Source organism: Osmia lignaria, chromosome 8 (assembly GCF_051020975.1).
Source record: "Osmia lignaria lignaria isolate PbOS001 chromosome 8, iyOsmLign1, whole genome shotgun sequence".
Classification (NCBI taxonomy): Eukaryota; Metazoa; Arthropoda; class Insecta; order Hymenoptera; family Megachilidae; genus Osmia; species Osmia lignaria.
Window position 1 is genome coordinate 9,777,118 of NC_135039.1, and position 27,529 is coordinate 9,804,646.

General features: G+C 32.6%; 1 protein-coding gene across 7 annotated transcripts in view; it reads right to left on the reverse strand.

Annotated features, from left to right (window-relative positions):
- The window catches only part of Amph (amphiphysin), a 90,291-nt gene that overhangs the window by 13,625 nt on the left and 49,137 nt on the right, over positions 1-27,529 (reverse strand). For all 7 annotated transcript variants that reach the window (XM_034334689.2, XM_034334685.2, XM_034334690.2 and 4 more), the window contains exon 2: positions 3,425-3,560. In XM_034334689.2, coding sequence (XP_034190580.1) covers positions 3,425-3,560 — 136 coding nt within the window. The remainder of the gene's footprint in view (positions 1-3,424; positions 3,561-27,529) is intronic.

Below are 27,529 nucleotides of genomic sequence, written 5' to 3' on the forward strand. Positions count from 1 at the left end.
GGTTAAGGCTTCACTTTTGAATTATTAATGAAAAACCCTGTCCAATTAGAGCGCTGGCTGAACGGCAAGAGTGTTGGCTATTGACCGCATTCGAACAGATGCGCGTCGTGAACAAGTGCAGCTCCCTCACGTCGGCACAATCTGCGGCTTCGTTTTCGAGATACAAACAATTGAAAATTGGAATAGTAATTTCCGGGGCGCGTGTTTCGCTTTCAAATAGTTGACAGTGGCTTCGTTTTCGAGATACAGTAAAATCTCTCTAGTTGTCCGCAGGCTGAGAAGCGAAAATGGACAATGTGGGCAGGGTAGACACGATTTTTCGAGCCTCGCTGCTGCGTTTGATCTCCGGCGACAAATCGTAAAAGAGAAAGATAGCATAAGAGCCGTAGCAGTCGAGAAATTAACAAGAATTTAACTTTCTTATTTTTAGAATTTTCTAGATGCAAATTGTTTTAACATGTTGGTACAATTTTTTGATATAATTTGGACTATATGGACGAGAAAAAAAATTCGCATTGGGGATGTTCTCTTGTACATAAAATAAAGTAAATATGCTCCAAATTATATGGCGTTTGGTCTTATTTTAATCAGAAGAGTCTGGCCATTAAGAAATCCGTAGGCAAAAAAAATTAATATTAAAAAAGTTACAGTGTTTTATTATAAACTACCAAACTTTAACTCTCATCAAAGAAGCCGCGTCGCGTATCGCGTGACTGACTCGAAGGAACAGAACATAGGCGTCGGGTGAGAAATACATAGTCGTAGGACGAAAGTTGGTGGACACTGTCACCAGGGCAACAAACGGACAACTAGAGAGATTTTACTGTACAAGCAATTGGAAATTGGAATATCAGCTGTCAGATGTTCGAAAGCGAAACACACGCCTCGGAAACTGATATTCCAATTTTCAATTGCTTATATCTCGAAAATAAAGCCATAGATTGTATCGACGTAGTGTCGATGCATTTGTTCACGACGACGCGTCGATTCGAACGCGATCAGTAGCCAACACTCTCGTGGTTCAACCCGCGCTCTAATTGGACAGTGTTTTTCATCTCAAACTTAGTAAAGATAAGCTTGAAGAATCATGCCCTGAATGCAATATCGGCTCCTAAATGGAATTCCGAGACTCGAGTCGAGTTCGAGTCCCGAGTTGACATTCGGGTACCTAAACAAAATGTGCTGGACAAACTTCCGAGGTTTCGTGCAATCCGACCCGACCCAATACTACTCGATCATTATCCGACCCGACCCGATATTACCCGATCACTACCCGACCCGATCCGACCCGATACTACCCGATCATTACCCGACCCGACCCGATCCGATCCGATACTACCCGATCATTACCCGGTTCGACCTGAGCATTACCCGGCTCGATCTGAACATTACCCGACCATTACCCGACCATTACCCGACTTAATATTACCATTACCCGACTCGACCTGATCATTACCCGATCCAATCCAATTATTACCCGACTCGACCTGATCATTACCCCACCCAATCCAATCATTATCCGAGTAGACTTGATCATTACCCGATCCGACCCGACCCGGGGCTCGGGTACCCGTACACTTCTAATCACATTTCATAAAATTTACACAAAAGTATTGTTCATAGCACCAATTTAAAAAAAATAGATGGTGTAACATACAACCTTTTTTTAATTTGAAAAATAAATAATGATTCAATAATGAGTAATTAAATAAGTAAGAAGTAAATAATTTATTAACTGCGAACACAAATTGAGGTACAAAAATCATTGTTTTTGACACTGGCATGTATCAATTTTTCAAAAAGCATACAAATAATTACTTTTTTCTTAACTCCCTACACTACAACATCGTATTACACACGTGACGCAACTACAGTTCAAACGTGTAGGCTGGTGCTTTTAGTATGGCTGAATTTTCAGTTGAATTCTAATTTTAATTTATTTAGTCAAGGGTCGTTGAATACTGTGTCTGCATTATATTTCATTTTTCTTTATTTGTTAGCTTTGACTAACGCAACTATTGAACAAATCATAGGCGAAGGGGTTAACACTAAAACTACCAAAGGGGTCAAAATAACTGCTTTCCAATTTCTTATTTTAAACCTCTACCCTATTGGACACTATTGGATAGATCACGAAAAATCGAAGCGAAAAGTTCTGTAGCATTTTTCGATGGGATCAGTAGTTTAGCCACATTTCGTTGTTGAAAATTGAAAAATTGACCAATCAGCGCACAGCTTGAGTGGCAAGACATGCGGAGTAGGAGACTACAGGGAATCGGAGTCTCCGTTTGCAGTGACGGTTTTAGCAATATTAGCGCCCTGGGCAAGATTATCTGGGTGCCCATTCAGGGGATCAAAATTTTTAAGAAAAAAAAAGACAAGGTAATAATATGAAACGATGAATCTGTAGGTAGATTGTAAAAATTGTTAAATTACATAGCAACTTTACTAATCTAAATAATATGAGATGTAGATAGAGAGGAGACAATGAGAAAATATCGGCATATTCGCATACTAGGGACTCCGGGCTGCGGCGCCCCCTACAGATCTAGCGCCCTGGACGATTGCCCCCCCCCCCCCCCCCCCCCAAACCGGCACTGTCCATTACCTCGACTCTCGGTGTGACTCGGCCATAGAGGGGTAACTGATAATCGCGGTAAGGGGGAATTCATCTGACTTCGACTATTTTCGTAAGCGCAGACTCGGGTATGTTCGGCTTTTCGCATCCGTACGATGATTGCATTGAACTTGTCGCAGTGAAGTTGGCTACAAATTGACTACGTATCACGCCGCGTCGATGAGTGAATGCGTGGCCAACTTCACTGCGACAAGTTCAATGCAACTCAGTGTATACATACATACATATGCATACATACATGTGAAATATGAGCCGAATACTACCGAGTCTTGCCGGAGTAAGTCGATGTCAGACGAGTACCTTACTCGCCCCGAATATCAGATCCCCCCTAGCCTAAAGTAGCAGTTATGCTCGGTCTATATTTTCATATGTCTATGGGCTCGCCGGTACGGCGGCAGAAGAGTCTATTCCGCGCGTCTTGCCACTCAAGCTGCGCGCTGATTGGTCAATTTTTAACAACGAAATGTGGCTAAACTACTGATCCCATCGAAAAATGCTACAGAACTTTTCGCTTCGATTTTTCGTGATCTATCCAATGGCGTAGTGTGCATCAAACGTCGGTAGTTTTAGTATTAATGAACCCTCTAGAATATTAACTCGTAGGTAATGTAGTATACACTTTTCTGTGTTTTTCAAAAGTCATAAATTAAATCATACGAGGCAAGTCCTTTTGTCTCTAAAATTGTACTATACACATACCCCTTCTAGATACCCATTCAAACAGCTATGCAGCTTGTTGCATTTGTTTACAACTCGTTCCTTCGAATGCATTGTTATTCGGCTTACCTCGAACGCATCTGATGTAATTGTTAAACTCCTTTTGCAGTCTGTTCGCGGCATTCTGTTGCCTCATGAAGTTCTGCAGATGCTCGTCGAATATATCGTCCGCAGTTCTGTCCACCTTGCCCAGATTTTGAAGAAACTGCAACCATAAATGTAACACTGCACAATACACGAATTTCACTCTGATTCATCATTCTAACTAACGAACAGTTACTTTGTACTAATGATACTGATAAAAGATTGATACTAGACGCACACTTTAATAGTATGCAGCTTTTTTAGCAATTTATAACAATATATTTTAAAAATAGTTATTAATCAAAATTTATCACTGTTAACCCCTTGGCTATGACAATACACAAAGAAACAGTGTTTACTTCAAAATTTTTTAGATTTAATGCATATAATTGTGATCAAATCAGGCTTTCTTACAATTAGAGAAAATAGCAATATAGGGGTAGCAGGAATTTTCGAAATTTTAATGTCGATGATATTAATATTCAAAGTAATTCAGAAAAAAATAATATAATTTTTCAATTCAAATTTTAAGCTCTGAAATTTGAAATTTACAATTTAGAAATGTAAAAATTTACAATTTAGAAATTTGGAATTCAGAAATGTAAAAATTTGAAATTTACAATTTAGAAATTTAAAAATTTTTAGTTTTGCGTTTTGAATTATAAGGATTTTATATTACGTTATAGTAGATGCCTGAAAAATCATATGTACCCTGTACAATCATTTTAATTAAGTTTTAAACTTTAAATTAATGTAGCATAAGTGCTGTATTTCAGTATTAAAAATAATTAACAATATCTCGGAAACGGTTGAGTTTTCGACCTACGTTTATTCAGACTTTTTTAACACTAACTATCAGAGGGGTCAAAATGACTGGTTTTCAGTTTCTTATTTTAAATTATAAATCTTATCGAGGTATTTTTGTTGAAATCTATGTTGTTGAAAAATTATGTTCCATCCTTTATCTATTTTAATAATTTACATCATTTTCAACTTAAAAATAAGTGTGCATCAAACATCGGTAGTTCTAGTGTTAAATCATGGCAATAATGAATGATACCAATAAATGGTATGCTGTAAATGCCATTTGAATTTTGAAAACTTTTTTTTAATACCCTGTACATTGATCGTCTGAAGACCTCTTAAAAGATGAATCCTATTGAACGCTCGAGACTTTCGTTAGCATGCAACGGTTTACTGTTATTTATAGTCAACAAACTGCCGTTGCAGATGTATAATTAATACACGTTCTACATGGAAGCTTTTTGCATATAGCCACGAGAGATTCGTCGTCGAAATGCCACAGTCACGTCGTGCTTTATGTGTACGTACAAAAGTATCGTTACGCTTCAACGTGACTTCCAATTCGTAACAAAATACTAGTTGGCGTTCACCCTTTGTTCAGCAGTAAGCGTAATAAACAGTAAATTATAGCAACGTCACCATTACTTTGTCGTTTCTATCCTACATGCTGCACGGAACATCGTTACTGAATAACTTCGAAAGAATATACTTAACGTATTTTTTCGTAAAAGCTGAATAATTTTTAGTTGACAATTTTTTGATTATTTATTTTTAATTTATGTTAATGGATCATTTCTTAGTATACACCAAAGAAACATATTTGTATGTACATAGAGGTTGGACAAAATAATGGAGGTTTAAATAAGGTTTAAATTCAGTAAACTTTTTACACAAAACTATTATTCAGAATCAATTCATTTTTTACAGAATTCAATAGTTTCAAATATTTTAATTACAGTAGACTCTCGTTATATTGCCACGGACAGCAACCGCTATAAACACGAACAAATTTCGGAATTGGCGATATAAAAAGAGCACCTATGTGAAGCTTGGCTATCGAAGCGATACGTGTTCTTTTCACTATAGTTGACTCTTGTTATATTGCCACAGACAGCAACCGCTATAAACACGAACAAATTTCGGAATTGGCGATATAAAAAGAGCACCTATGTGAAGCTTGGCTATCGAAGCGATACGTGTTCCTTTCACTATAGTTGACTCTCATTATATTGCCATGGATGGCAAACGCTATAAACACGGAAAAATGTTGAATTTGGCGATATAAACAGAGCACCTATGTGAAGCTTGGCTATCGAAGCGATACGTGTTCTTTTCACTATAGTTGACTCTTGTTATATTGCCACAGACAGCAACCGCTATAAACACGAACAAATTTCGGAATTGGCGATATAAAAAGAGCACCTATGTGAACCTTGGCTATCGAAGCGATACGTGTTCCTTTCACTATAGTTGACTCTCATTATATTGCCACGGACAGCAACCGCTATAAACATGAACAAATTTCGGAATTGGCGATATAAAAAGAGCACCTATGTGAAGCTTGGCTATCGAAGCGATACGTGCTCCTTTCACTATAGTAGACACTTATTATATTGCCACAGACAGCAAACGCTATAAAAATGAAAAAATATTGAATTTGGCGATATAAAGAGGACCATGTGGTGCTTGACTATCAGAGTGGTATCGCTCACAAATTTTTCAATCGATTTATGACATATCTGATGAATGCAATGAACGAATGACATCTTAAGATGACAGGCTCAACGGAGAAAAAATCGCAGAAAATTATTGGCCTTATCGCGAGATCAATTGGTACCGCTTTTTAATATTTAATTAATAATTTATTCAATACAGTAAGCTCTTGTTATATTGTCGATTACGAAACTGAAAAAATGAAAAATTCTTGAAATTGGCAATATACAAGGTGTAGCAGAACTGGGGTAGGACCCGTGGAGGGATGATTGCTGAGGTCATTCTAAACAACTTTTTTCTTTGCCAAAATTTTTCGAATTATTAACGAAAAACACTGACCAATCAGAGCGCGCCTTTACTCCCAGCCGAACCGCAAGAGTGTTGGGTATGTTCTGCGTTCAAGCCGTGGTCACAGTATAGGAAAGAACCGTAGGATCACTCTGCCTAAAAGCGTACTAATAATTGTCGCTCGCGCATGACCGAATCGCACAACCAACAATATGACGGCTGTGAATATATGTATACCGCAGTTCACCAGAGTTCATAACCGCGACGCGCAGGTTGGAAGATGGTTAGGGAACGCAGCGAGGTCTCCGCTAATCGCTTTCTACTTCGTTTGTGAGTATCGCCAATCAGGGCGGAGATGCGAACGAAAGAACGAAAACTGGTTTTTTCGCAGTTATGGACTCTGGTGAACTGCGGTATATATGATAATAGTTTCTTGCATTTTAACCTCCGTTACTTCTAAAACATTCCTGTTGCGATAAAATTCAGTAAATTTTATACACAGATATAAAACATGAGTGAAAGAGGTAGATACCGTTGTTCCTTCAAAGGGTGCCAAAGTGCAAGCAGTGACAGCAGTAACAGGCGTTCTGGGACACCCTATATTTTATATTTGTCAAATGATATTTACCTAAAGTTTCTGTACATTTTAGATATAGACATTATTATTATTATCATCATTGTTTTATCAAAATATTACCACTTTATGGGTTGTTTATTAATGTCTAAGATATGCTGTATACATTATACATTTGTATATAATTTATTAGGACTTTATTAATTGAATAATTGTTGTATATAATAATTGTATTGTACAGAGATTTCAATAAAATGTGTATTTTAATTAAGAGTAGATATTTAATAGTCTTTCTATGGTATTCTATTACGAAATCTCTTTTTGATTATACCGAGTGCTTTTCAAATTAGAGCCCGCGCACAACCAGCAATATGGCGATCTATTAGTCATTAGATCAAAGGTGCCGACACGGAGGGAGCCTACTGTTCTTTCCTATACTGTGTCGTGGTCGTGATTAAGTGCATTGGCACCACGTCGGTATAATAGGATTTGTTGGGCAAAACTTGTATCGAATAATGAATTAAAAAAATAAAGGAGTAATAGTATCGAATTATTAGTTGCTCATGAACAACGAATCCTATTACACCGACGTGGTGCCATTGCACTTGATCATGACCACGGTTTGAACGCAGAGCATACCCAACACTCTTGCGGTTCGCCCCGCGCTAAAGGCGCGCTCTGATTGGCCAGTGTTTTTCGTTAATAACTCAAAAACGAAGCCTTAATCAATATTTTGGCAAAGGAAAAAGTTGTTTAGAATGACCTCAGCAATCATTCCTCCACGGGTCCTACCCCAGTTCTGGGACACCCTGTAGAAAGAGCTTTTTCTATGCAACGTTTGACTACTAAAATTCTAAAACACGAAAGTCCATGTAAAGGAGACTTATCTCAATCAACAATATAAAGAGTGGTAATGTAGCAAGAGCTTTCTGTATTTTAACATAGAACGCAAATATCGTATACGCAATACTTTCGTTTTCTATGAAAAGTTATTATCTTCCTATTACTATGATAATTTTGCTTGTTATTAATTGTAAGTTTTCTGTGTTTAATCAATTATCCACTACGTTTAAACTTTAACACGGTATGAAATTAGTAATTGCAAATACAAACGTTGTCAACAAGTAGCGTTGATATTCGCGATGAGTTACCCTGAGATCACCGACAATTATTTCATCAAGACTATTTCACAGATACCGCGATTCAATCACACTATGCATTTATCGACTCGCTGAAATCATCGACAGTTTTCATCGACTCATTTCATTTGTATTTACTGTCATAAGCACGTAATCATCGATGATGGGTTTTCATTGACACATTTCCTCGTTTCAGAAATAACGAAGAGAGTAATGAAGTGTTATTATACCATGCTTATATTGCTACTTTATTAACCCTCGGATGGCGGACCATGGAGGGAGCCCCATATAATTTTCATTATCGAAATTTGACACTGTTTTTTTTTTAAATTAATATTCCAATATATGAAATTGGTGAAATTATACATTGAACTTTAGGTTAATATTTGTGATGGGTATGGTGGAATAAACGTTGCTTTACAAATGATAATTACATAGTATTAATATGTATATTTAAGGATGTCTCATGACACATAATAGAAAAGAGTATAATAGTTTATACATAGTCATGAATACAAAAAAGAAAAAAGGAATAAACTTATCAAATGAATTATAACTGCGTGCATACTAGACGCTTAGTAACACTACAACTAACAAGAAGTGGCGCTAGTTGCAGCCTAGGGATTTTCGCTTCCTATAGCGGAAGTGTGTTCAATATTCATGCGTAGGTTTTGTAAATTTGGGTCAAGGCTGACTTTTACTTCGCCATTGAAGGGTTAATTGATATTTTAATTGGGTAATTCGGAAAGTTATCAAACCCAAATAATTTTAAGTATTTACCTAGACTTTGTTTAATTCATTTTTATTCTTTGTTATTTATTGACTTTGTTTAACACTAAAACTACCAAAGGGGTAAAAATGACTGGTTTCCAGTTTCTTATTTTAAATTATAAATTTTATCAAGGTGTTTTTGTTAAAATCTATGTTGTTGAAAAATTATGTTTCATCTTTTATCTATTTAGTAATCTACATTTTTTCAACTTAAAAATAACTGTGCATCGAACGTGGGTGGTTCTAGTGTTAATTTATTTGTTATAAGACAGGAGAACATTAACACAAATAATTACAATTACATTAAAGAAAAATAAAATTTTATATCTACGTCTAAATTTTTTATTGAAATTTCAGACGACATTTACCTTATATTTATAACAACGTTTGTTTATTATTATTCATAGAATACAATGATAAAGTTTCGTTGGAATATCTAAGGATATCAAGTAGCTACGATATACATAAGCTGATCGTGGAACGAGTGCAAAATCAACACAAACTATAACAATAGAAAAGACAAAGCCTTTGAACTATAGTTCGTTATCGACTGATAAGAAGAAGAGCCGCGTTTCTTTGACTCATATTGATAAAAATGCTTCACTGTTTACGATACTGTGCGCTGTTTTGAACGATGTCCTCGACATTGCTTTCAGATATTGTAATAAAAATCACGTCTTTATTTTCTCAAACTGACTGACAAGGAAACGCATCAAAATATCAATCACTGATTTTGAAGAAATATTGCTATAATGAAGTTCTTATAAAAATATTAGGTATATATTACTTTATAGCTGCTAATATTTACTCTGAAAAGGTGAATACTGTTTTCAAAGTGTGTATGTGGGGGGAGGGTGTTGGCACGAGATCCCTATAGGCCATGTATTATTATTAAGTTGGCCACCCTTTTTAATTTTTGATTGGTTACTCTATCATGGCGATAAAGAGCGGTGTGGCACACATGTACAATATCAATCATAGTGTCCGTTCGTCTAGTGAAAAAGCACTGACTTTGGAGTCCAAGTTTAACCGCAGCAAATGTCATAAATCTAATTATTTAATAAAAGCGTTAAAGTAATTAACATAATCATCTGATAAAAGCTTTCGAATATTCAATAATTTAGAATTTCAATAATTTATTTGAAATTACAAAATACACTAGACGAACGGACACTATGATTGATATTGTACACGTTACTTTTCTTTCAATTATCCTTTATTTTATTATGTTAATTTATCAATAATTTATTTGAAATTACAAAATACACTAGACGAACGGACACTATGATTGATATTGTACACGTTACTTTTCTTTCAATTATCCTTTATTTTATTATGTTAATTTATAAATTAATTTTACGAATTATTGTACTCATTCATATAAATATCAATAAAGTAATAGTTATGTGCAACTCTGTCAGAGGGGGAGTCACCTATTTTGGTGAATATTTTAATCCCTTTTAAGCCCATCTTTAAAAACATTTTTAATTTTTTAACCAACTTCGGAAAAGGAGTTTTTTGTATCTCAACCTCAATTCGATCAATATTTTCTTTTTTTTTTTTTGTTAAATTACCTTGATTTCTGGAAGCCAAAAATGTATTTAAAATTCCAACGATTCGTTGAAGGGGAGCCATATCTGTAAGCAGGCCCGTGCCCCAAAATTTGTCGTCCCGTGCAAATGCACATGGTTCACTGTCGGTTGCACCGGCCCTGTGCACAGGGTCAGCTTAGATAACGAGCTAATGAGGCAATAGCTTCAGGCGCAATTCGAAAAGAGCGCCAAAATATAAAATTCTTTTTCTTAGATTTATTAATTTGTTTATTATGAAATGTTAAACCTTACATATTGAAAGAACGCAAAATAAACTTTTTGTTTTGTTTCCATTATTCGAAAAAAACTACGTAGCGGATAATGAACATTTTTACTCTCACCGAAAGAAGGGGGGAAAGCAGGCAGAGCCAACTATTTAGTAACAAAAATAAAAAGAACCATCTTTTGGTGACCCTAACCTAACACTTTTTTTTATTCTCAGAGACAGGCAAAGTGAATTGGTTTTCATTCAAATTTCCCCCTCTTTATATTACTCATTAACCAAAGCAAAGATCAAAACATTAGAAAAGAAAGAAAGAAATAGGTTATAATTTTATTTTAAATAAATTTTTAAAAGGCAAATTAGTGATTAATATAATTAAATTATAATAAAGGGATGGAATATCGCGTTTTAATTCTTTAATTTTTCCTTAACCTTATTTATGTTTGGAGGGGGAAGTGGGGATAATAGGAGGGCGTGAAAAATGGAAAATAGCTCGCTTTAAAAAAGACCTTGATGCGGCCCTGCCTATAAGGTATGTTATTATTATTACTCTTATAATTATATTAATATATATTGTTCCTAATACAATAAATAAAAATAAATTTTAAAATACCATAAATATTTGATAGCGACTGTTAATATTAATAAAATAAATATTCTTCGGTTCATAATCTATTGGCACTTTAGTTGGAACAGTAAACGATCTTTAGAGCTGCCTCGTTATACCTGAGCATGTAATTAAGTTACGTCATGAAACAGTAGTACACAGATGTGCAAAGTGTAAAGAGCATTAGTTAATATACACATTTTGCATTGCTGCCACGTTGAAAAACGAAACGGTAATAAAATTCGATAGTCTCGTTTTATCGCCATGTTTACTGTCATGTTACCGATGCTAGATAAAATATTATTTAAAATAGTAAATAATTAATTTTATTGTAAATCATACGTATAATTGTGAAAATAAAATATTTTATTTATTACAATCAATTTTTAAAATACTATTAAAATACTATTTTTAATTTTGAAAAGAAATGCTATATTAAACAATAACAAATATTTTTTTATTGCAAAAATTTATATACTTTTTTTGACCCTGGGACTCAGGGGCTACTAAACCTTCGAGAGCCCCCTTGGTTTGTACACTTGATTTAAAAATTGAAATTAAGTAACATTTAATCATGAAGCAAAAGGACAATAGTAGAAAAGTACATTGTATATTTTTTAACATAGTAAATAGAAGGTTTAGAAGGGGGCTCCCTGAAAAGAGGGGCCCGGAATTGTAGCCCCCCCCCCCGATTGCCTATTAATCCAGCGTTGATCTCAATAAATGTTTCCTATCCTCTGTGGGACAATATGTATTCCTATTTTTTTTTTATTTATTTGATCATATACTGCTAGTTTCTGAATATACTGAAAATTTTCAATATTATGTAAAACAAAATTTATAATTGTTAGATTTAAATAAATTTAAAGATGGCGCTGAAGAGTTCCTCTTTATACGTTACAGAAGATGGATTACTGCGTGGTTTCGCTTTCTGATTAACTTTATTTAATTCCATTCTTTATTTCTTATAATACAAAAATATGGTTTATTTTGTTATCCTAAAGACTTTCTTATATATATGTATTTTTATAATAATCTAAGTGTTGTTAAGTTCTATAATAAAACGTATCTAAAGAACATTCTAAGAATAATTACAAATGTTAAAAAAATACAAAAATTTCATGGTATTATATATTATTTTTAAAAAATTGTTTAATTTTAAACTGTAAATTTCAAGGTTTAAAAAAAGTTTGAATCACTTAGAATAATATTACATCATATAAAACTCCAGGATACTATATGTAGTCTGAATTCTAAACCGAAAGCTTTGAACTGTTTGTTAACACTAGATTGCCAGACAAACAGATCCGTCAAAATAGGTATAGCACATATGGATTTTTGGAACTAAGGAGTGGGAGGGGAAGGAATGAGTATTTGTATACATTTCATAAATCTATTAGAAACCAGCATATATTTTTAAAAAAATTATTTAAGTTTTTCTATGTTATATAGAAATAAAATCGTAAATGAGTCAAATTGACTCGCTCCGGCAATCTAGTGTTAAATTCTACGTAGTTTATTTGAATAATGTAAAAGTATAGCAAGTCTATGAGATAATATTTCATCCGTAGACGTTCGTTGCAGTCACATGTGAAGTAGCATCGTTCTATCGTCCCGCGCAATAAGGCGTGACATTACGAAAGGATGTCTGTCTAGTGACGAAACAATAGCTATCGACCGCGGAGAAATTTCACGTTGTGAATGTTACCTCTTCGGCTTGTACCTTTCCTTCCGACACCTGTTATCTACCAACGCTAAAATCCACGATCCACCGTGACCAATTTCCATAAGGTATGTAAGTACCATTCATACTTTTATATGAAGTAATATCGTACCCTGAATATTTATGCACCACAGAAAATTCTATTAAAAGAAATTTTGCAACATTTATACAACCTATGAATTGTTTCAAGAAAAATGTTGCTTATTTATTTAATTTTATTTAATAACATTTTACAATAAAAATTGTTTTTGGTAATCAACAACTGTGCCAATATAATTAATTAATATATTTGTTATCAGTATCATATACACTTTTTCATCAAAAGTTAAGAAATAAATAAATTTGGTATAATTCAATTAATATTTACTATCAATTAAGGGGAATAAATTAATATTTTTCGAACAGTAAAAAAGATATGACTTCATAGATTAGAAAAATAAAAAATTATTTCAAATATTTCATTTTGTCCCAAAGTTTAATTTTTTAATTTTTATCAAGTGTATGTATGACGCTTCTGATTTCCTGTATGACCCTCAACCCTTGGACGACGGACCATGGAGAGGGCCCCAATTTTGATCTGGGGTCACTGTCCCTTTAAAAATTATTCTTCTAATATATGGAACTCTATTTAACTTTAGATTAATATTCTTGTATATGTTTGATAAGTTTGGGTCACAATTGACCCACGCTCTGTTATTCAAACTATCCATTTTTATCTACTTCTCTTCTGAATTCAAAAATATCGAAAGTATCACTTGCGTCCCTTTAGTTCTAAGTCTTATATAAATGAAATATTATTTTATAGAGAAAAAAATAATCTATAATGATCAATTTTCCGATTAAGTACTGATAGTCAAGGTAATAATTGGAAAATTATGTTTTCTATACTGTTACTAAGTTTTTCTATTTAAACCTTGATCAATTTCCCGCCACGCCTTACTAGGTTAGTTTCTCCGTTTATCGAACGACAATATCGTCCCACTCGATTTCGATCTGCACGACGTAGTTTAATCAATAAAAATATTGTTCCAAAGGACGACTGCATGAGAACAGAAATCAAAGATTGTAATTCGTAATTCAGGATGGGTGGCAACGATGGAAATCGTGCATACGCCTATTACGTAAGCTTCTTAGAGACTATTTGCGGAACGGTTGTCCGTACGAAGGTGAGAGGTACACCGACCTTCTCAACAGACGATATCTCACTGGAGTCGAGCTCCATGAAAGAAGATGAAACGAGAATTGCAAAGATACCGTTCGACTTTTAAACACCTATGTACATTAACTAGAAAACCAATTTGAATTTTGACCAGTTTTTTTCTTTTTTGTTTTACTGAAAATATTTCTTGATACTTGCAAAAAAATAATATCATGGGTAAGAAAAATAAACATGGTAAAATGTATTAGCTGAGCAAAACAGTTTTGTTATCTTGGAGAAATTTTAATTGTTTTATGGAAAGTTTAATTGTTTATAATTAATGAGATACTGATCACTGTTTTTTATGACTTTCTTCCATCCATCAACAAGGTCATTTATGCTGAATTTAGAGCAAGTCTTATCCTTTGATATCAGAAAGAACTTTGAAAGTGATAGAATGTTCCTGCCAATCTAATATTTTAATTTCATTCATTAAGAAATTTGCAAAAAAAATAATTTATATTGTTATTAATGTCATCAGTGTCAGATGCTTTTAATATTTCGCCTCGATTTCTCATTAAATATTTATAATAATCGTTTGACAGGTTGATTGGGTCCAGTCGGAAAAAATCGGACAGGATCGGGTTGAGTCGGTAGCTCACCCGATCTCGTCCGACTTTTCCCGACTGTACCCGAATTTCGAGATTCTGCATATTGCATATCCCTAACCAGGTGGAATATACTTTACTAAATCATACTTTTCCATTTTGCTTTATTTATTAATCCACCCAAGGGTTAAAGTAAAGGCAGAGCCATATTATATTAAATTATACATCTTTATTAAAATTCCATTTGAGTTATTGTATATACTATGATTCTGATTTTTCTAATTTAATTGATTTAATAATTGGGGAGAAATTGGTGGACAAACATACAATACCTTGAACGAAATTAATATGTTTTTCAATTTTCCATTTATGATGACAGAGTGACTCAAATTAACGTAACATAGTAATATTTTATATGTAAATATAAAATTGCTCATTTAATAGTTCGATTTGTAAACGAGGAAGTGCATTGGTTTCATTTTATAAAATTTATCACTATTTTCCATGACTCATTACTGGTATTTGCAGACACGATTCCGAAATATAAGATAAGCGTGTGATGAGTTTATTAGCGTCAAAAATAAAGCCACTTATCTAGATGAGTCAGTCTACAAATACTTTTCTTATGTTTTGGTAACGTTGTAGAGGACAAAAAGTAGAATTTAAAAACCTAGGAAAACTTTGTTTTTTTACAAATAGATAATAATACAAGAAAAAGCATACTTGAACCACTAATAATGTTTTTCCAGGAAATTTTTATTAAAATACTCAACAATTGTTTCAGCTTAAGAAATAATTATTGTTTTAACACAGCTGTCTTTAGTTTGTTAATTATAATACCTTATGACTGAATTATTTTTCAATATGATTATAAAAATATTTTTGAATATATTTAATACTTTGTCCAATTGAAAATATCAATAGTACTATTTTCACTAAAAAAAAAATTATGAAACAATAGAAATCAACATTTTAAAAATATTATTAAAATTTAACAATGTGTTAAAAATAAAATATTAGAACTAACAAATTAAATGTAATATAGTTAAAAACTTAATTGTCTAAAATTGAGAGACTTGTAAATTTATAGAGGAGTTGCATATTCTTGTTACTTTTTATCTATAATCTATTTATAAAGATTGTTTATTTGTACATATATTCACGGTAACGTTCAATTATCATTATTAATTACTTTTTTAAATTAGCTTCAATGTACAAAGGCTAGCATTATTATCTGTTTTAGAAAGACACAATTTTTGTCACGTTGTTCGACACGTATCCCGTTAGTCAGTTAGCGTGTCTTTCAGCAAGCAGCAGCGAAATATAAACCCGTTTACGCTAAAAGCTGACCCGCATATGCAATGACTGTCTTCACTCTTCCATGTTAATTTTCTTCCCCATGTGTGCGTGGATAACAGAGTTCAAACAGGTTTCTGATTGAACTGCATGGCATTACATTTACATGGGTAATTATAATTACTCATAATCCAACCAGTTTCATGGTCAATGATTTTTGAACGACAGAGAGATCATATTCAAATGTATTTGAAAATAGTATTATATAAAATTATTTTTTATGGAATTTTACGTTTAATATGTCAGAAAAATGTTACATACGTCTTCTAAAAATGTTATACATTTTACGAGATTTGAACTCGCAAATCTTGGATTAGTAATCCCGATACTTATCCATTACGCTACAATGAATTTTTGAAAAAGTGTATAATTTAGTATATAAGTTTTAAATAAGTAATATTTGTTGTTAGAACTAAATAATTTAGATTTAAAAAATATAAATTGGCTAAAAAGTTATTTAATACCATTATAGCAAAAATATATGAAATAACAAATACAAAATGATGATTATTAATTAAAAAAAAAAATGTGTGTCAATAATTGATACATAATAATTATATATTAATTTGACAAACAATGTTTAAAATTGTTAACAAATATAACAAAAGCACGTATTTATATTTTCTTTCTTTGTTAATGTTATCAATTGAACTATTATGAATGCAATATGTAATTCTTATGAACCCTTGCTAAATTCAAATGCCAACGATTAGTGCAGTGCCAAAATTAGTATAGCTTACTCTACTTAGAGAAACAAGAGCATGTATGCATTTAAACCGGATGTATTGCAGATAAGATTAAACATGATATATAATCGTTGACGTAACTAGGATTTTTTGAAAGGTGGACCAGTTCCCTCAGAAACTTTGAAATGTTTGTAAAATTGAAGCTTCAAAATTCTGGAATTTTGTAAAATAAAAATTTTGAAATTCTGGAATTTTGAACTCCTAAAATTCCAGAATCTTGGAATTTTGAACTTCTAAAATTCCAGAATTTTGGAACGTTAAAATTCTGAAATTTTTTAATATTAAAATTCTGGAATTCTAAAATTCTAACATTTTTGAATTCTAACATTTAGAAATTCTGAAATTTTTGAATGTTAAAATTCTGAAATACTGGAATTCTAAAATTCTAAAATTTTTGAATTCTAACATTCTGAAATTCTGAAATTTTTGAATGTTAAAATTCTGAAATACTGGAATTCTAAAATTCTAAAATTTTTGAATTCTAACATTTTGAAATTCTGAAATTGTTGAATGTTAAAATTTTAGAATAGCAAGGGGACCAGTTCACAAGGGGGGAAGGGTCACCCTGTCCCTTATCCAGTTATGCCAATGATAATACAGTAGATTCTCAATATATCGTTCTGGACGGATCTGTAAGGGCGGAAAATTGTCAAGCTTCCAAGCTCTCATTTTGAGGAGCGAAAGGGAGATGGTAATGTATTATTTTCGTGGGTTATGATGATGGAAGAGTGACACTATTATGCTTGAAAATCTGTGTGAAGGTCAAATCCCTCATGTGGCAATATAACGAGAGTCCCATTGTAATAGAATTTAAGAACACCTTAAGTGTTATTTATGACAATTATATCAACGTATACAGGGATATTATCCTAAAATTAAATATATAATTTTCAAAGGAAAGGAAAAAGAATCATTTTTAAAGGAACAGTATAAAATTTAGAAAATTAAAATAATATGAAGTACGAAATTAAATTAAGACTGGGGTTTTCTCCATGGTCCGTCATCCGCGGAATAAAAGGGTTAATACAAAACTAACAGTTTCACAAGAAGAAACCACAATAATCATAGAAAGAATACCAGCAAAGAATAATTTACTATTCTTACATAAGAAGATCAATCATTTATTACTTTTCCTTTTCTCTCTCTAAATAGAAACATGAATAATAATTCAAATTGCTTTTGTCCCCTTTTTTTTGTTCCTGTCTCGGTTTTGGCGTGAATTAATGGAGTTTCTTGGAAAGTTTTTAGAGAAACATTAATTTTCTTACATACTTGCAAAAGAATGCGACCAAACGTAACAATGTTGATCGAACAGAGACAAGTCAGTTCGGACGAACTTATCGTTTCCAAAATAGATGGTCCTCTTCCAAATTTATTAATAGACGAGCAGACGACGCGAATCTGCAGTTGCAATCACTATTATTATGCCAGGATGTCCCCATTTCGCCATTTCGTTGATTCTTCTTGGGGTCGAGTAAAATTCTTGTAGATTGGTAGATAATATAGAAATTTATGGGAATTAGAATCCCTTCAATTTTTTTTAATCCATCTTATTTCAACTTGTCCTTTGTACATAATTTTATTAATTTTGTAATTTTAATGACAGTGTAGAAAATGTCATTTTTGGCCATTACACCCCCTGAGGAGAGTAACATGGCTACTACTAGGGGGTGTTATGATCACAATAGTTTTTTATTATAATTTTTAGTATTTCTTTACTAATTAATAATCTAACAAGCAGATTTTATGTTATAAATAATAATAAAAGGTTTTGAGAAATTTTTTTAATTGTTGAATCTTTCAACATCACAGCGTTCTTTTTGAAATTAAGATTTTGCTGGATTCAGAAGCAAATGGTCCATCAAGCCCCAAATGCTTTTCTTTTTTAATTAAAATTAAATAATAGATAAGATTTAGAAAATTGATGAAGTACCTATATGACAGACATAAAGTGAAAATTCAACTTTCATTTCTTATCCATAAACATTGAATTTAGATTTGATTTGATATTTTCTAATTAAGGAGAAAAGTACTAATTTTAACATTTAAAAACTTTGAAATTTTTGGGTATACTTCCGAAAGGCCCCATCACCCCAGGACAACCAAACTTCGGATTTATAGTAATTGAGGGACGAGAAATCGAATGGGGAGTTTCCGCACTTTTAGAATACCCTGTATATCTTGAGAACGGTTTCTTTGCCAGTTCTGAAAATGGTCTCATTCGATTTCTCGTCCCTCAATTACTATAAATCCGAAGTTTGGTTGTCCTGGGGTGATGGGGCCATCCGGAAGTTTTCCCAAATTTTTACTGCTTGATATCATTTTTGAATTACATAAAAGCAATCGACTTCATTTTTTTCTGATTGTAAAATTTATATTTTTAAACAAAATTAATTTAATTTTGAAATTAGAATTTCATTTAGTGGCCAATCCACCCCCTATATAGGGTACTCGCTTTTATATTAGTCTACACCTATGTCTACCATGTTCGACAGTTTAAAATTGTTATACTGTATATCGCACTATTTATCTACGAACCACTCTGCTGCACTTCGGTACCATTAATGATACGTGTACTTCTAGTTGAGAACCGCTGTTGTAAAGGATTTACTAGTGAGGGGAACTACCAAAGTGTAACGCTCACTTATTAATGAAACTTTGCCACCTTGTAGAGCTTGTCGAGCTTAACACACCTGTACCCCCTTTTAATGGCAGGTGGCTAATTGTTTAAAAGATGTTAACAATTAAAGCTAATTACCCCTTACATTAAGAAGTATGACAAACTGACACATATTTTAGCTCCGCGTTAAAACGCTTGACTCGCAATCTAAAGGTCCCCGGTTCAAATCCCATGGTTCCCAAATTTTTTTTTTGTAATTATAATTCGGTGGCTTTACTTTTTTTTAATTGATGGCTTATTTTTAAGAAGTTATAGTAACTATAGTTATTAAATTTATCGTTATCGATATCATATTCTCGCGCCATTTTTCAAATTCACAAAACCGCGGGAAAATATTCGAATTTAAAATAGTAACTAAGAAAGTGCAATATTAAAGGCACCGAATTAATTTCTATGTTTATTAATACAGATTAACAAGGAAAATTATAAAATCTATATAAAGGGTTTCAAACTTTCCCTATCTATTGCACTGTTTACACGATTTGTAGTTTTGCAATACCTGTCGACAATAAGGCCTTCAACCCTCGGATGGCGGACCATGAAGAGAGACACAAGTTTAATTCAATTTTGTATTTCATATTATTTTCATTTTTTAAATTTTATGCTGTTTCTTTCAAAATTATTCTTCCAAAATATGAAACCCTTTTATTAAAGAATTGTGAATTAATTTTAGATTAATACCCTTGTATTTGGGTCACGGTTGACCCAGGCTCCACTGTTCAAGGGTTAAGTACTATTATTTAATGTCGAAGTGAAACTCTCTGCGTAAATATTTATCAAATTTCAAATTTTGAAGTTACGAACGAAAATAAAACATTTAACACGCACTTTAACCCAGCGATGAAACATTCATTCATTTACACATTCATGGATCTGGCATAAAGGGGACGATATTTGGATACAAAATCGTTGAAGCAATCTGGTCGTGCAACCCGTGCTGCTACGGAAGCAAAACAAGAAGTTTGCAGAAATAGCGACCATTATTAATAAATCAGAAACTGCGTGTAAGCAAGCATGGTAGAAATTTATAAAGAGCAGCGGATGTTGTAAACGACCGAAAAGCAGAAACCGTGAAAAACTGCTTCGAAAATGAATCGCCAGATCCACCGTTTAAACGAAAGAGATCGCTTTTCAGTATTGAGATAAAAATCAGCGCTCGAACCATCAGAAGACGAGTGATAGATTTTCTGTTCAAAGAACGAGTATAATTCTGTAAAAAATCAATGTTTATTATTAATTCTGAAAAATTAGAAAATTCAATTTTCATTTCCTCAAATTGGCGAAGGTTTAAAACAATGCATTTTAAAGAATTATGAATCGTTTTTAGTAGAGAGCAGACAGTTTCAACCCAGGAGTTGAAAAAATTGTCTAGGAGTATGTTTAAAATAGTTTTAACACATTAGGAATGATGGAAATTTTTGCCTTTCCTATTATAAAATTAGAAATTCGGCCACGTAAAAAAGACGTTCTAAAATAACACCAAGCTCAGATATATATTAAATACAATTACACTAAAAAAGAATTATGCATTATTTAAACTTACTTTATATATTTCATTATTTTATTTTAAACTTCAATTTATTTTATTTTCGCATGTTAGATGCTATATTAGGTTATTGTTATGTTTTATAAATTTATTGTTTTGTATTTGTTATATTATGCAATTCTTTTTTTATAAAGCCTCCAGGATAACAAAAATGTCTACTATCTTTTTGCTCTGTAAAGTAATGACCCCCCCCCCATGTGCCTCCAGCTTTGGCAGTGAGTAGAAATGTGCCGTATGATAAAAAAGGTTGAAAACCACTGGTATAGAGAAATCCTCAATAATACAAATTTACCTTATGCACGCAATTATGAACGTATATGACTAATACTTTTATTTTTCAGCAAAATAATGACTCAAGGTACTGTGCTGAGATAGTGAGAAATCTTTTTCAATATAACAGTATTTTCCATATATAGAATAATTACAAATCAGATAATATCATGTAGAGTAGACTCTCGTTATATTGCCACGCGAGTGACTTGATATTCATATGGATTTTAAAGCATACTAGCGCCACTATTCCACTAATATAATTTATGAAAATGATACGTTTCTATCTTCCCTCCCCCTTTCAAATAAGAGCTTCGAAACTTCACAAATTTTCCACTCTAGAGTCTTCTCGGCGACAATATAATGAGAGTCTACTGTATTACACCGCCATGCAAAGTGGCGTAGATGTACAGTACCGAGCATGGTAGGTTCCTAATGGAAAATGGTGATGTAGGTAGAGGTTATATAATTTATACAGGGTGATAAATAAATAGTGTTCGATACTTATAGGGCTTATAATACTCACTGAGTAGAGCAAAAAGTGTCTAATCAACATAGGTCCAAAAATTAACCCATTCTAAAATTCTAAGATTCTAATTTCCAGAATTCTAAAATTCTGAAATTTTGAAATGTTGAAATTCTGAAATACTGGAATTCTAAAATTCTGAAATTCTGAAATACTGGAATTCTAAAATGTTGAAATTCTGAAATACTGGAATTCTAAAATTCTGAAATTTTGAAATGTTGAAATTCTGAAATGCTGGAATTCTAAAATTCTGAAATTTTGAAATGTTAAAATTTTAGAATGACAAGGGGGGCAGTTCACATAGGGGGAAGGGATCACCCTGTCCCTTACCCAATTACGCCCTATTTAATAGGGTCTATTATGTAGATGTATACCGGGTGTCCCATGTGAGACCAAACACCTAAACATCTGCTACATTTTTACCGGTATGAGAAATATTTCAAACACTGTTTGAATGATTCACATAGGATACTCTGTGTACTCGATACGAGTAAGAGAATACACGTGTAATAAATATACCATACATTGGTTGTTACTATTTTCCATGCAATACATTGATACCACTACATCCAATACATTTATAAAATGAATTACAAAAAATGTTATGGGAGGAAATGGTCGCTTAATAAAAATTAGGAAAAAAATATTTTTAGAAAAATTTGGTAACGAATTATTAGAAAATTACATTCAAAAATGTTCAACGATCAATTACATAATTACTGTATTACATAATCATATTACAAAATTATTCAAACGACAGACATAAAGCTGGAAAGGAGACAAAGAAAACACAGTATAAGTTACCGAAAGCATGCTGAATGTTATTTATACAATTAACTCTCGCTATATTGCCCCTCCTTATATTGCTGGTTCAGTGAGTTCCGCTAGACATTGAAAATTGAAAAAATTGTATATTTAAATAATATTTGATGAAAGTAGGAAAATTGATTAATAGATTATTATTATTAATTGAATTGAAAATATTAGATATTTGATTTTAATAAATTTATAAACTTTGGATTTCAATTCCGTATATAATGTTAAATATTCATAGATATGTGATTTATGTTACTGTATAATATGTAGTTTCTTTAAGAATTCCTTTATTTATAGATAACTTACGTGTGCACTAATGAACAAATTATTATGAGTTTACTGAAGCATTAAATTTATACATGAATAAACTGACACACCTACTTCTATGGATCTTGACACCAATACGATAAGAAGATAGTCATTAACACGTTGAATGCAGCAGTTATCGGTGACCCATATTATGAATCCAATATAATCGAGAATTTCACAGAAAAAATTTTTTAATTTTGAATTATATCAATATTATATTGAATATACAAAATATCACAGCGTAAATTTAAATTTACAAAATGAGACGACTGTATTTTGAATAGCTGCAATTGGCTGGGGGCGTTTAGCCGCAACCTAACCTAAACTTAACCTAAAGTTAACTAATTGAGAAACTACCAAGTACAAGCAATGAAGTAGACACTAATAGTGACCTAGATGATTATCAAATCTCATTTTTTATTATTTATTCTCCATTTCTTATATGAACATTTTTGATCTATTTGTTGTTTATTTCGTATCACTTCATTTGCATTCAAATCGTCAGTTTTAGGTTAGGTTTGGGTCTGGATTTAATCTAAAATGAAAAGAACTTATTGATAGAATTGTTTGCGAAACAACTTTTTCTAATAAAGTTTCACTTTCTTAATTCTCGCCTGGCGGACCATGAAGAGAGCCCCAATTTTAATTTAATTTTGCATTTTCTAAATTTTACAATTCTTCTTTCGTTTAAAAATTATACATTTACTTTTCGGTTAATACCCTTATACACCTATATTTTATAAGTTTGGGTCACGATTGACCCAATTTATTGAAATAATATTGAAATTTGAAAAAGAAAAATCGAAGATACCAACTAAATAGTAAACAATTACCACATACAAATGTACCAATTACCATTATACAAAATGTATAAATTTTAAAAAGCACTGCTATGAAGTTTACATTTTTTGAGTTGTACTATCATTGCCAAGCAGTCAATTCTTCATCGTAACCCTTTGAGGTTAAGACAAATTGTATGAATAAATCTTACACTTCCCAGAAGTAACCCATTTAATATAAAATATCTCTCAACAAACTACTACACACAGAATGTTGGTCAGTCGATCAACCAGTGAATAGCTTAAGAGAAACCAATAATCTAAATTGCACGTATCAACATAGAAGTTTCTCTGTGACGTTAAAAAAAAAAAGTAAACTCGTTGAACGTGTTTGTTTTCCTCGAAGTACTGGTCGAGAGAATTCCTGAACGATTCGCGGCGGGATAAAAAAGCAACCGGGCAGAAGAGAAAGATTTCAATACGTGGAACAAGGAGAAATAAGAATAGACGGCGAATTTTCGACAAATAGCGTGGAACGATGCGATTGAAAGTGTGAAAAATATTCGGAAAATGCAAGGAATGGACGAATGGTAAAGCAACGATATCTGAATCCCGTTCCCTCCTCGTTCCTCTTCTTATTCTTCTTCTTGCTTCTCGACTCGACTGGTCGAACTAACGGAACCAGCCTGGAACGTTTTGTCCATCTTTTCTTTCATCGAACTGACCGTTTCTCGATTCTCCGGCCACGGGATCGAAACAGCTGACCGACAACCGCTAATCGGCCTTTCGTACAGATCTACATTATCATCTGTGTACGAGGATTAGAACCAATATTTATGTCAAGGGAGGTTATAAGGATAAAGGCGGAGGGGCTTCACCTCCTTAAAACACAGTCCAAGTATTTTAACACACAACCATTTTTATTTCTCCCAAAACGTAAAAAGCAAAATCGTAACTCGCTCACTCATAAATCGTAAAACAGAATTATAAGATAATCCCTCGTTCCGCCGCGCTCGCGTCTATATTGTACAGATGCCTCCCCTCTCTTCTTTCGCTACCGCGCTTATGTCTAACAGATTATAGTACAATAGGGCCGCTTTTACGACTTGCCACTCAACCGAGACGTATCTACTGAAAATCGAGAAATTTGTAAGCGTTATATCTTGAAAGCTAATTAAAATCGAGTGTATACATTAAAGCTTAATGAATTCGTTTTGAGAAGCACTATTACATGAAAAAAATATACGGTTCCATTAAAAAAACAAAACTTGACCATCTCTTAAACTAATAATGCAAAGGATTTTTCACTTCGGCCAAAACATAGGCCCCTTTTTCCATGCAATTTCCATATCAACAGTTTTTTGTATCATTAATAATTACGGAATAAGGGCTCTGTATCAGTTTAAGTGAGATGGCACAGGGGTAAGAGGGGGTACCGCGCACACATCTTCGGCCCTGCAGTTTTACGTGAGCCTATTAGAACACGTGACCGCTTCGACCAATAATACGTCGCGGTCAAAAGCACGTGGGAGCTGAAGTAGGGCACGACCAATCAGATTTCGTTAGACAGTAATTGCATTAAAAACAAATTGTCATTTAGTTACTGTTAAGAATACAGTTGACTCTCGTTATATTGCCGCTGACGGGGCTGTACACTTCGTAACTCTCATTTGAATGGAGGAGCGAGGAAAGATAAGTGGAACTTAAGTATACTTAATAATCCGTGTGAAGGTGACAATATTACGAGAGCCTACTGCAAATAGCAGTGTTGGAAATTATTGAATTAAGAACAAAAATTCTGTTTCTATTTACAATCAAATTAATATTTAATTGCTATATTTGTTACCTAATATCTTCCATTCTTCTCAATGAATGATATTATAATTGAATTTGATTTCAACAATGAAAATTATGAGCAGCGATTCTCCTAGTATACTGCCTTTGTAACCGTCATAAGTAAATCAAATATGCACAGGCAGGGCCGGCTTAAGGCCTTTTTCAAAGCGAATTATTTTCTATATTTTGCGCCCTCTTGTGTCGAAAAATGCTACTCAGCATTTTATCTAAATTTATGTTTTTTGATGCTTAAGTAAAGGGATCTCGCTTTACAGAAAATAATTCAATTGTATTAATCACTAATATTCATTTAAAAAATTTATAAAAAAAATGATAACCTATTTCTTTCTTTCTTTTCTAATATTTTGGTTTTTGCTTTGGTCAATGAGTAATATAAAGAGAGGGAAAGCTCAATAGAAAGTAATTCACTTTTCATGTCGAGAATAAAAAAAAAGAATTTTATATTTTGGCGCTCTTTTCGAATTGCGCCTTAGCTTGTTATCTAATCGTAAGCCGGCCCTGTGCATAGGGCCGGTCCAACCGACAGTGCACCACGTGCACTTGAACGGGACAAGAAATTTTAGGGAGCGGTAAAATTTATCTAAATTATACGAAATTTAAATATAGTAAATCATTGACAAAAAGATAGTAAAATAAATCTAAATGATTTTTTAACTGTTCCTTAGAGGTACTTTTCTCGAATAAATTATTTCTATTAATAATATCATAAACTTAAGTACATTTTGAAAAATACTTATAAGATTATTATGTCACAATAATTTTCTGTTTTTCTTTTAACCTCTTGTCTTTCCTATATTCCTTCAATAAATTATTTTTGTTGATAATATAAATCTAAGTACGTTTTTAACAAAATTTAGGGAATTAATATATTTTAATCATTTTATTTCTTTTTTTTTAACTTCAGCAAAATATATATTTTATAATTATTTTTCATTAACTTATGAATTTTTATTAACTAATAGTATTATTTAGAATTTATTAAGACACACTGTAACAATTTTATTTGGGGCGGGGGACAAAATTCCTAGGGGCGGCCCTGCATGTGCATAAAACAAGTATTACATACTAGAACAAGTTGACCCTATGTTTATAATTATCATCAGCTGATAATGAACGAGATATGCATCGGAACCCGTTTAATAACACGATCAGAGGTAAGCGTATACCGAGCGAGAGCAGTACACGCATCTTTCGAATTCTGTGGTCAGGGCTGGGTTCAGGAGAATGCGGAAGTCTGTCTCGGTATCTGCCCGAATATTTATCGTAACCGCGCTCACTGTTACTTCGAGGAGTGTAAGTAACTGAAGTTACAGGTTTTCCAGTGCATAAGCGTCTCTTTACCGTATGACGTTGACCCATTAACGCTCGTTTATATCTATAGACATTGTACGTGCCAGACACAACAAATATTCCTTCAAGGATATCGTTATTCTTTAAAGATTGAAAAACAGGAAAATCTTGGAGGAAATCTCTGAAATTATTATAATTCTGAGAATTGCCAAGGTCATATTTTTACAAAAATTAGTTAAACCTCGTATTGAGTTTGCGAGTGATTATATATTCTATGTATATACAAAACGATCATTTCAAATTTTATCTAAAAAGGACTATAGAGTCCAGCAGATTTATCCTAAAAATGATCAATACCCAGAAAAACTTGTTGCACCCAATCTTTTTTTTGTTTCTGTATAAACTAGAGAACATTAAAAAAATGTTGTAAAAAAGAAGGAGAGGAATTATATTTTTTAAGTAAATGAAAATTTTTATACTCTATTTTAGCACCTTTCCATGCGAATATCTGGCCAGCCTTAAACCCAAACTTACAAAACATATACAAGACTATTGTATACATTACATTAATATTAAAAAAAATTTAATAAAACAGGAGAAGAGGAATTATATATTTTCAACAAATGAAAATTTTTATACTTTATTTTGGCATCTGTCCATGCGCATATCTAGCTAGTCTTATACCGAAATTTACAAAACATATACAAGATTATTAACCTAAAGTTAAATATTCAA